This window comes from Silurus meridionalis, chromosome 6 (assembly GCF_014805685.1).
Source record: "Silurus meridionalis isolate SWU-2019-XX chromosome 6, ASM1480568v1, whole genome shotgun sequence".
Lineage (NCBI taxonomy): Eukaryota > Metazoa > Chordata > Actinopteri > Siluriformes > Siluridae > Silurus > Silurus meridionalis.
The window spans coordinates 5554450-5564231 of NC_060889.1; the positions used below are offsets into that span (position 1 = coordinate 5554450).

The following is a 9782-nucleotide window of genomic DNA, read 5'->3' on the forward strand; positions in this document are numbered from 1 at the left end:
AGGTGTGTTGTGGTGAAAAGGTGGTGGAGGTGTCCCTGATTATCTTCAAGCGACGACTAAAGACCTACCTCTTCCTTAAATAACTAAATTAGCACTTTCAAGTTTGTATAATTCGAGTTATATTTATATTCAGTGTGTAATCTTGTGTACAGTGTAGATTTATTCATTACTAGAGATTTAAAGCACTTTTGTACGCCGCTCTGGATAAGGCGTCTGCTAAATGCCACAAATGTAAATGTATGTGTTGTGGTGGTAAAGGTGGTGGAGGTGTGTTGTGGTGGAATAGGTGGTGGAGGTGTGTTGTGGTGGAGGTGTTGTGGTGGAATAGGTGGTGGAGGTGTTGTGGTGGTAAAGGTGGAGGTGTGTTGTGGTGGAATAGGTGGTGGAGGTGTGTTGTGGTGGAGGTGTGTTGTGTTGGTAAAGGTGGTGGAGGTGTGTTGTGGTGGAATAGGTGGTGGAGGTGTGTTGTGGTGGAGGTGTTGTGGTGGAACAGGTGGTGGAGGTGGTGGTGGTGTTGTGGTGGTAAAGGTGGTGGAGGTGTTGTGGTGAACAGGTGGTGGAGGTGTGTTGTGGTGGTGGAGGTGTGTTGTGGTGGAATAGGTGGTGGAGGTGTGTTGTGGTGGTAAAGGTGGTGGAGGTGTGTTGTGGTGGAATAGGTGGTGGAGGTGTGTTGTGGTGGTGTGTTGTGGTGGTAAAGGTGGTGGGGGTGTGTTGTGGTGAAAAAGGTGGTGGAGGTGTCCCTGATTATCTTCAAGCGACGACTAAAGACCTACCTCTTCCTTAAATAACTAAATTAGCACTTTCCAAGTTTGTATAATTCGAGTTATATTTATATTCAGTGTGTAATCTTGTGTACAGTGTAGATTTATTCATTACTAGAGATTTAAAGCACTTTTGTACGTCGCTCTGGATAAGGGCGTCTGCTAAATGCCACAAATGTAAATGTATGTGTGTTGTGGTGGTAAAGGTGGTGGAGGTGTGTTGTGGTGGAATAGGTGGTGGAGGTGTGTTGTGGTGGAGGTGTGTTGTGGTGGAATAGGTGGTGGAGGTGTGTTGTGGTGGTAAAGGTGGTGGAGGTGTGTTGTGGTGGAATAGGTGGTGGAGGTGTGTTGTGGTGGAGGTGTGTTGTGTTGGTAAAGGTGGTGGAGGTGTGTTGTGGTGGAATAGGTGGTGGAGGTGTGTTGTGGTGGAGGTGTGTTGTGGTGGAATAGGTGGTGGAGGTGTGTTGTGGTGGTAAAGGTGGTGGAGGTGTTGTGGTGGAATAGGTGGTGGTGTGTTGTGGTGGTGGAGGTGTGTTGTGGTGGAATAGGTGGTGGAGGTGTGTTGTGGTGGTAAAGGTGGTGGAGGTGTGTTGTGGTGGAATAGGTGGTGGAGGTGTGTTGTGGTGGAGGTGTGTTGTGTTGGTAAAGGTGGTGGAGGTGTGTTGTGGTGGAAAAGGTGGTGGAGATGTGTTGTGGTGGTGGAGGTGTGTGTTGTGGTGAAAAGGTGGTGGAGGTGTGTTGTGGTGGTAAAGGTGGTGGAGGTGTGTTGTGGTGGAAAAGGTGGTGGAAGTGTGTTGTGGTGGTGGAGGTGTGTTGTGGTGGAATAGGTGGTGGAGGTGTGGTGGTGGTGTTGTGGTGGTAAAGGTGGTGGAGGTGTGTTGTGGTGGAATAGGTGGTGGAGGTGTGTTGTGGTGGAGGTGTGTTGGTAAAGGTGGTGGAGGTGTGTGGTGGAAAAGGTGGTGGAGGTGTGTTGTGGTGGTGGAGGTGTGTTGTGGTGGAACAGGTGGTGGAGGTGTGTTGTGTGGTAAAGGTGGTGGAGGTATGTTGTGGTGGAAAAGGTGGTGGAAATGTGTTGTGGTGGTGGAGGTGTGTTGTGGTGGAATAGGTGGTGGAGGTGTGTTGTGGTGGTAAAGGTGGTGGAGGTGTGTTGTGGTGGTAAAGGTGGTGGAGGTGTGTTGTGGTGGAAAAGGTGGTGGAGGTGTGTTGTGTTGGTAAAGGTGGTGGAGGTGTGTTGTGGTGGAATAGGTGGTGGTGGTGTGTTGTGGTGGTAAAGGTGGTGGGGTGTGTTGTGGTGGTAAAGGTGGTGGAGGTGTGTTGTGGTGGAGGTGTTGTGGTGGTAAAGGTGGTGGAGGTGTGTTGTGGTGGAGGTGTGTTGTGGTGGTAAAGGTGGTGGTGGTGTGTGGTGGTGGTGGAGGTGTGTTGTGGTGTGTTGTGGTGGTGTGGTGGAGGTGTGTTGTGGTGGAAAAGGTGGTGGAGGTGTTGTGGTGGTGGTGGAGGTGTGTTGTGTGTGGTAAAGGTGGTGGAGGTGTGTTGTGGTGGTAAAGGTGGTGGAGGTGTGTGGTGGTAAAGGTGGTGGGTGTGTTGTGGTGAAAAGGTGGTGGAGGTGTGTTGTGGTGGTAAAGGTGGTGGAGGTGTGTTGTGGTGGTAAAGGTGGTGGAGGTGTGTTGTGGTGGTAAAGGTGGTGGGTGTGTTGTGGTGGAATAGGTGGTGGAGGTGTGTGTGGTGGAGGTGTGTTGTGGTGGTAAAGGTGGTGGAGTGTGTTGTGGTGGAAAAGGTGGTGGAGGTGGTGGAGGTGGTGGAGGTGTGTTGTGGTGGAAAAGGTGGTGGAGTGTGTTGTGGTGTGTTGTGGTGGAAAAGGTGGTGGAGGTGGTGGTGTGTTGTGGTGGAATAGGTGGTGGAGGTGTGTTGTGGTGGTAAAGGTGGTGGAGGTGTGTTGTGGTGGTAAAGGTGGTGGAGGTGTGTTGTGGTGGAAAAGGTGGTGGAGGTGTGTTGTGGTGGTGTGTGTTGTGGTGGAAAAGGTGGTGGAGGTGTGTTGTGGTGGTAAAGGTGGTGGAGGTGTGTTGTGGTGGTAAAGGTGGTGGAGGTGTGTTGTGGTGGAGGTGTGTTGTGGTGGTAAAGGTGGTGGAGGTGTGTTGTGGTGGAGGTGTGTTGTGGTGGTAAAGGTGGTGGAGGTGTGTTGTGGTGGTAAAGGTGGTGGAGGTGTGTTGTGGTGGTGGAGGTGTGGTGGTGGTGTTGTGGTGGAGGTGTGTTGTGGTGGTAAAGGTGGTGGAGGTGTGTTGTGGTGGTAAAGGTGGTGGAGGTGTGTTGTGGTGGAGGTGTGTTGTGGTGGAAAAGGTGGTGGAGGTGTGTTGTGGTGAAAAGGTGGTGGAGGTGTGTTGTGGTGGTAAAGGTGGTGGTGGAGGTGTGTTGTGGTGGAAAAGGTGGTGGAAATGTGTTGTGGTGGTGTGTTGTGGTGGAAAAGGTGGTGGAGGTGTGTGTGGTGGTAAAGGTGGTGGAGGTGTGTTGTGGTGGAGTGTGTTGTGGTGGAATAGGTGGAGGTGTGTGGTGGTGGTGTTGTGGTGGAAAAGGTGGTGGAGGTGTATTGTGGTGGAGGTGGTGGAGGTGTGTTGTGGTGGAGGTGTGTTGTGTGTGGTAAAGGTGGTGGAGGTGTGTTGTGGTGGAGGTGGTGGAGGTGTGTTGTGGTGGTGGAGGTGTGTTGTGGTGGAATAGGTGGTGGAGGTGTGTTGTGGTGGTAAAGGTGGTGGAGGTGTGTTGTGGTGGAAAAGGTGGTGGAGGTGTGTTGTGGTGGTGGAGGTGTTGTGGTGGAAAAGGTGGTGGAGGTGTGTTGTGGTGGTAAAGGTGGTGGAGGTGTGTGTGTGGTGGTAAAGGTGGTGGAGGTGTATTGTGGTGGAGGTGTGTTGTGGTGGTAAAATTGGTGGAGGTGTGTTGTGGTGGTAAAGGTGGTGGAGGTGTGTTGTGGTGGAGGTGTGTTGTGGTGGAAAAGGTGGTGGAGGTGTTGTGGTGGTGGAGGTGTGTTGTGGTGAACAGGTGGTGGAGGTGTGTTGTGGTGGTAAAGGTGGTGGAGGTGTGTGTGGTGGAACAGGTGGTGGAGGTGTTGTGGTGGAGGTGTGTTGTGTTGGTAAAGGTGGTGGAGGTGTGTTGTGGTGGAAAAGGTGGTGGAGGTGTGTTGTGGTGGAACAGGTGGTGGAGGTGTGTTGTGGTGGTAAAGGTGGTGGAGGTGTTGTGGTGAACAGGTGGTGGAGGTGTGTGGTGGTGGAGGTGTGTTGTGGTAAAGGTGGTGGTGGAGGTGTGTTGTGGTGGAACAGGTGGTGGAGGTGTGTTGTGGTGGTAAAGGTGGTGGAGGTGTGTTGTGGTGGAAAAGGTGGTGGAGGTGTGTTGTGGTGGTGGAGGTGTGTTGTGGTGAAAAGGTGGTGGAGGTGTGTTGTGGTGGTAAAGGTGGTGGAGGTGTGTTGTGGTGGTAAAGGTGGTGGAGGTGTGTTGTGGTGGAAAAGGTGGTGGAGGTGTGTGGTGGTAAAGGTGGTGGAGGTGTGTTGTGGTGGAGGTGTGTTGTGGTGGTAAAGGTGGTGGAGGTGTGTTGTGGTGGAGGTGTGTTGTGGTGGTAAAGGTGGTGGGGTGTGTTGTGGTGGTAAAGGTGGTGGGGTGTGTTGTGGTGGAGGTGTGTTGTGTTGGTAAAGGTGGTGGAGGTGTGTTGTGGTGGAGGTGTGTTGTGGTGGTAAAGGTGGTGGAGGTGTGTTGTGGTGGTGGTGGTGGAGGTGTGTTGTGGTGGTGTGTTGTGGTGGAGGTGTGTTGTGGTGGTAAAGGTGGTGGAGGTGTGTTGTGGTGGTAAAGGTGGTGGAGGTGTGTTGTGGTGGTGTGTTGTGGTAAAGGTGGTGGAGGTGTGTTGTGGTGGAAAAGGTGGTGGAGGTGTGTTGTGTTGGTAAAGGTGGTGGAGGTGTGTTGTGGTGGAATAGGTGGTGGTGGTGTGTTGTGGTGGTAAAGGTGGTGGGGTGTGTTGTGGTGGTAAAGGTGGTGGAGGTGTGTTGTGGTGGAGGTGTGTTGTGTGTGGTAAAGGTGGTGGAGGTGTGTTGTGGTGGTAAAGGTGGTGGAGGTGTGTTGTGGTGGAGGTGTGTTGTGGTGGTGGAGGTGGTGGTAAAGGTGGTGGAGGTGTGTTGTGGTGAGGTGTGTTGTGGTGGTAAAGGTGGTGGGGGTGTTGTGGTGGAGGTGTGTTGTGTTGGTAAAGGTGGTGGAGGTGTGTTGTGGTGGAGGTGTGTTGTGGTGGTAAAGGTGGTGGAGGTGTGTTGTGGTGGTAAAGGTTGTGGAGGTGTGTTGTGGTGGAGGTGTTGTGGTGGTAAAGGTGGTGGTGGTGTGTGGTGGTAAAGGTGGTGGGGTGTGTTGTGGTGGTAAAGGTGGAGGTGTGTTGTGGTGGTGGAGGTGTGTTGTGGTGGAATAGGTGGTGGAGGTGTGTTGTGGTGGTAAAGGTGGTGGAGGTGTGTTGTGGTGGTAAAGGTGGTGGAGGTGTGTTGTGGTGGTAAAGGTGGTGGAGGTGTGTTGTGGTGGAAAAGGTGGTGGAGGTGTGTTGTGTTGGTAAAGGTGGTGGAGGTGTGTTGTGGTGGAATAGGTGGTGGTGGTGTGTTGTGGTGGTAAAGGTGGTGGGGGTGTGTTGTGGTGGTAAAGGTGGTGGAGGTGTGTTGTGGTGGAGGTGTGTTGTGGTGGTAAAGGTGGTGGAGGTGTGGTGGAGGTGTGTTGTGGTGGTAAAGGTGGTGGTGGTGTTGTGGTGGTAAAGGTGGTGGGGTGTGTTGTGGTGGAGGTGTGTGTTGTGGTGGCAAAGGTGGTGGAGGTGTGTTGTGGTGGAGGTGTGTTGTGGTGGTAAAGGTGGTGGAGGTGTGTTGTGGTGGTAAAGGTTGTGGAGGTGTGTTGTGGTGGAGGTGTGTTGTGGTGGTAAAGGTGGTGGTGGTGTGTTGTGGTGGTAAAGGTGGTGGGGGTGTTGTGGTGGTAAAGGTGGTGGAGGTGTGTTGTGGTAAAGGTGGTGGAGGTGTGTTGTGGTGGAGGTGTGTTGTGGTGGTAAAGGTGATGGAGGTGGTGAAGGTGTGTTGTGGTGTGGTGGAGGTGTGTTGTGTTGGTAAAGGTGGTGGAGGTGTGTTGTGGTGGAGGTGTGTTGTGGTGGTAAAGGTGGTGGGGTGTGTTGTGGTGGAGGTGTGTTGTGGTGGTAAAGGTGGTGGTGGTGTGTTGTGGTGGAGGTGTGTTGTGGTGGTAAAGGTGGTGGTGGTGTGTTGTGGTGGAGGTGTGTGGTGGTGGTGTGGTGGAGGTGTGTTGTGGTGGTAAAGGTGGTGGTGGTGTGTTGTGGTGGTAAAGGTGGTGGGGTGTGTTGTGGTGGTAAAGGTGGTGGAGGTGTTGTGGTGGTAAAGGTGGTGGAGGTGTGTTGTGGTGGAAAAGGTGGTGGAGGTGTGTTGTGTTGGTAAAGGTGGTGGAGGTGTTGTGGTGGAATAGGTGGTGGAGGTGTGTTGTGGTGGAGGTGTGTTGTGTTGGTAAAGGTGCTGGAGGTGTGTTGTGGTGGTAAAGGTGATGGAGGTGGTGAAGGTGTGTTGTGGTGGTAAAGGTGGTGGAGGTGTGTTGTGGTGGTAAAGGTGGTGGAGGTGTGTTGTGGTGGTAAAGGTGATGGAGGTGTGTTGTGGTGGTAAAGGTGGTGGTGTGTTGTGGTGGTAAAGGTGGTGGAGGTGTGTTGTGGTGGAAAAGGTGGTGGAGGTGTGTTGTGGTGGTAAAGGTGGTGGAGGTGTGTTGTGGTGGTGGTGCTGATGGTGGTGTAGGTGGGTGTTGTGGTGGTGGTGATGAAGGTGGTGGAGATGGGTGATGTGGTGCTGAAGGTGGTGGTGGTGATGCTGAAGTTGTGTGGAAGTGAGTGTGGAGGTAGTGATGGTGGTGCAGGTTGTGTATGTAGTGGTGATGTAATGGTAGCTCTAAAGGTGGTAGATGTGGGTGGTGTTGTGGAGGTTGTGGAGGTTAAATAGGGACCTTGAGGTCAAAGTGAGCGATGTGTTTGGAGTGAAGGTAGTGAACTCCGTCCAGGATCTGCTTGAGGAACTGCGTGGCCTCCTCCTCGCTCAGAGACTCTTTCTCAGCCAGGAAGTCGAAGAGTTCTCCTCCAGACACCAGCTCGAGGATGAGGATGACGTCCGTCTTGTTCTCAAAGATGTCGTGTAGCGTGATTATATTGCTGTGCTGGATCTCCCTCAGGATGTTCACCTCACGCTCGATCTCCTCGCGGCTCACTCCTCTCCTGCTCGACGATAAACGCCGCTTCTTGATGAACTTGGCAGCGTACTCCACGCCCGTGCTCTTCTCACGACACTTACGCACGATCGCAAACTGCCCACTAACACACACACACACACACACACACACACACACACGACAGAATGTTACACTATGAGTCAATTCAAACCCCAGTTGTACACACACACACACACACACACACACACACACACATTCATATACATGCACACACACACATTCATACACACACGTTCATATACACACACACACACACACACACACACACGACAGAATGTTACACTATGAGTCAATTCAAACCCCAGTTGTACACACACACACACACACACACACACACACACACACTCATACATGCACACACACATTCATATACATGCACATACACACATTCATACACACACACACACGCGCTCATACACACACCTGCACACATGCTCATACATACACACTTACACACACGCACGCACGCACGCACACACACACACACACACACACACACACACACACACACACACACACACAGCTCTTGTGTGTAGTGTGAGACTATAGTGTGCGATTTAAAACACAGTTGAATGGAATAAATTCTTCTCCATGTTTCGAACTCTGGTTGTGTTTGTGTGTGTGTGTGTGTGTGTGTGTGTGTGTATGTGTGTGTGTGTGTGAGAGAGACGCTGCATTGTGGAGTGATGATGCTGTCACACTCTGAGCTCCACTTCCTTATTAAGGAATACTTTATCACTCACTCAGCTCTGCACGCACGCACGCACGCACACACGCACGCACGCACACACGCACACACGCACACACGCACACACGTAAAGGCATGTTGCTATGGTAACCGTATGCTGGGTAAAGAGAACAGAGAGAGTGAGAAGTCAACACATTTTTACATGTTTCCTCCTCCTCCTCCTCTTCATGTGTCCCAAATCACAACATGCCAATCTCTAGTGAGTTCACAACCTCTGTGGTGTTTATGTGCACTTTCTAGGGAACACAGTGCGGTTTGGGACACACTAAGTGTTTTGGTGATAGTGTGTATGTTATGTGTATGTGTATGTGTTTAGGGAATAGGATGTGTGGATTGGGATGTGAATGATGATGTGTGGCTCTTACCTGCCCAACTCCTCCCCCATCTCATAGAACTTCTCCACATCATCCTGTCTGAAAGCAGCCATGACTCACTGACCTCAGACCTGATCTTTAGTGCTGACTTCACACACTGAAACACACACACACGTACACACACACAAAATGTCATGTGATCATCTGTGTAAAGGAACACTGTATCAGACCACCACCACCACCACCACTCAGATCTCCATCCAACCCATCACAGCTGAGGGGGGCGAAGTCTGCGCTCCCTCTGAGGGGTGTGTCTCTGCTGCCTCACACTAAGAGGAAAGTGCTATCTGTCCTCTTCCACATACACCAGCTCACACATGCTCTGATTGGCTAGTGTCACTGTGATTGACAGGGAGTGAGCATGTATGCCCCTCCCCCCAGACAGAACTCAAAACACAATAATACACAACACACAACAACAAAAACACACACAACAAACAACACACACACAACAACAATAACATATCAACACACAACACATCAACATACACAATACATCAAAACACAAAACACTACACATCAACACACTACACATCGACTCATCAACACAAAACACACAACACAACAACACAAACACATCAACTCATCAACACACAACAACACAAAACACTACACAACTACACACCCAGCAGTGAAGCAGTGAGAGTAGCAGTGTGTGTTGTGTATATGGTGAGATGAGCAGAGCTCTAAGTGAAGGTGTTTCTCCTGGATGAGCTCTAGGGGAGGAGTTCAGTCTCTTACACTTCAACCTCCTCTCCCTCCTCCCTCTCTCTCTCTCTCCTCCTCCCCCCTCTCTCTCTCCCCTCCCTCCCCTCTCTCTCTCCTCCCCTGCATCTGCTATATATGGTTAAAATGACAATAAAAGCTTGACTTGACTTGACTCTCTCTCTCTATCACTCACTCACTCTCTCACACTCTCTCCCTATCACTCACTCACTCTCTCACACTCTCTCCTCTCACACTCTCTCTCACACTCTCTCACACTCTCTCCTCTCTCTATCACTCACTCTCTCACTCTCTCTCTCTCTCTCTCTCTCCTCTCTCTCTCTCTCTCTCTCTCTCTCTCTGTAGTTTGTTGTGATGGTTACATGTTATTTCCTGTATCTCTGTAGGTTATATGCGCGTGTTTCCGGTGTAAGTAGCTGATTATTAGATGTTAATGATGTTAATGGTGATAATGAGGTGATAATGAATAAATATACGGCAGTAATAAAGGTAAATAAAGTCACTCACAGTGTTCAGATCCGCTGCATTCCTTCTGCCGAACCTTCGCTCCACATTGACGTCATTCAGCGGACTCCTCCGCGGCGAGCGATAATGACGTAGCCGCCCTCTTAACCCGCCCCGCCCCTCCGCGCGGCCCATGGTGATGACGCGGTCGCATTCCTCTGCCATGTGGTCATGAGTTATCGAGCTTCGGATGATGGAATTGAGGTTTCTGGGCTGAGCAATGCTGCTGCGCCATGTTCCTCCACCCTGCAATATCCTCATGTGATCATCCTCACCCTGTTTTCGTCCTCACCCTGTCCTCATCCTAACCTCGTCTTCACCCTGTCCTCGTCCTCACCCTGTCCTCATTCTCACCTCATTCTCACCCTGTCCTCATCCTCACCTCGTCCTCACCCTTTCCTC

The 9782-nt window shown here is 51.3% G+C and overlaps 1 protein-coding gene across 3 annotated transcripts in view; it reads right to left on the minus strand.

The window, feature by feature from the left end:
* dapk3 (death-associated protein kinase 3) overlaps positions 1-9467 on the minus strand; it is a 22329-nt gene extending 12862 nt beyond the window's left edge. For all 3 annotated transcript variants that reach the window (XR_006926327.1, XR_006926328.1, XM_046852696.1), the window contains exons 1-3: positions 9384-9467; positions 8142-8247; positions 6750-7110 (exon numbers count right to left, since the gene is read on the minus strand). Coding sequence is in view for 1 of the 3 variants with exons in the window: in XM_046852696.1 (XP_046708652.1) it covers positions 6750-7110; positions 8142-8203 (423 nt within the window). In the remaining 2 variants the exon portion in view is untranslated. The remainder of the gene's footprint in view (positions 1-6749; positions 7111-8141; positions 8248-9383) is intronic.
* Positions 9468-9782: the final 315 nt, after the last annotated feature.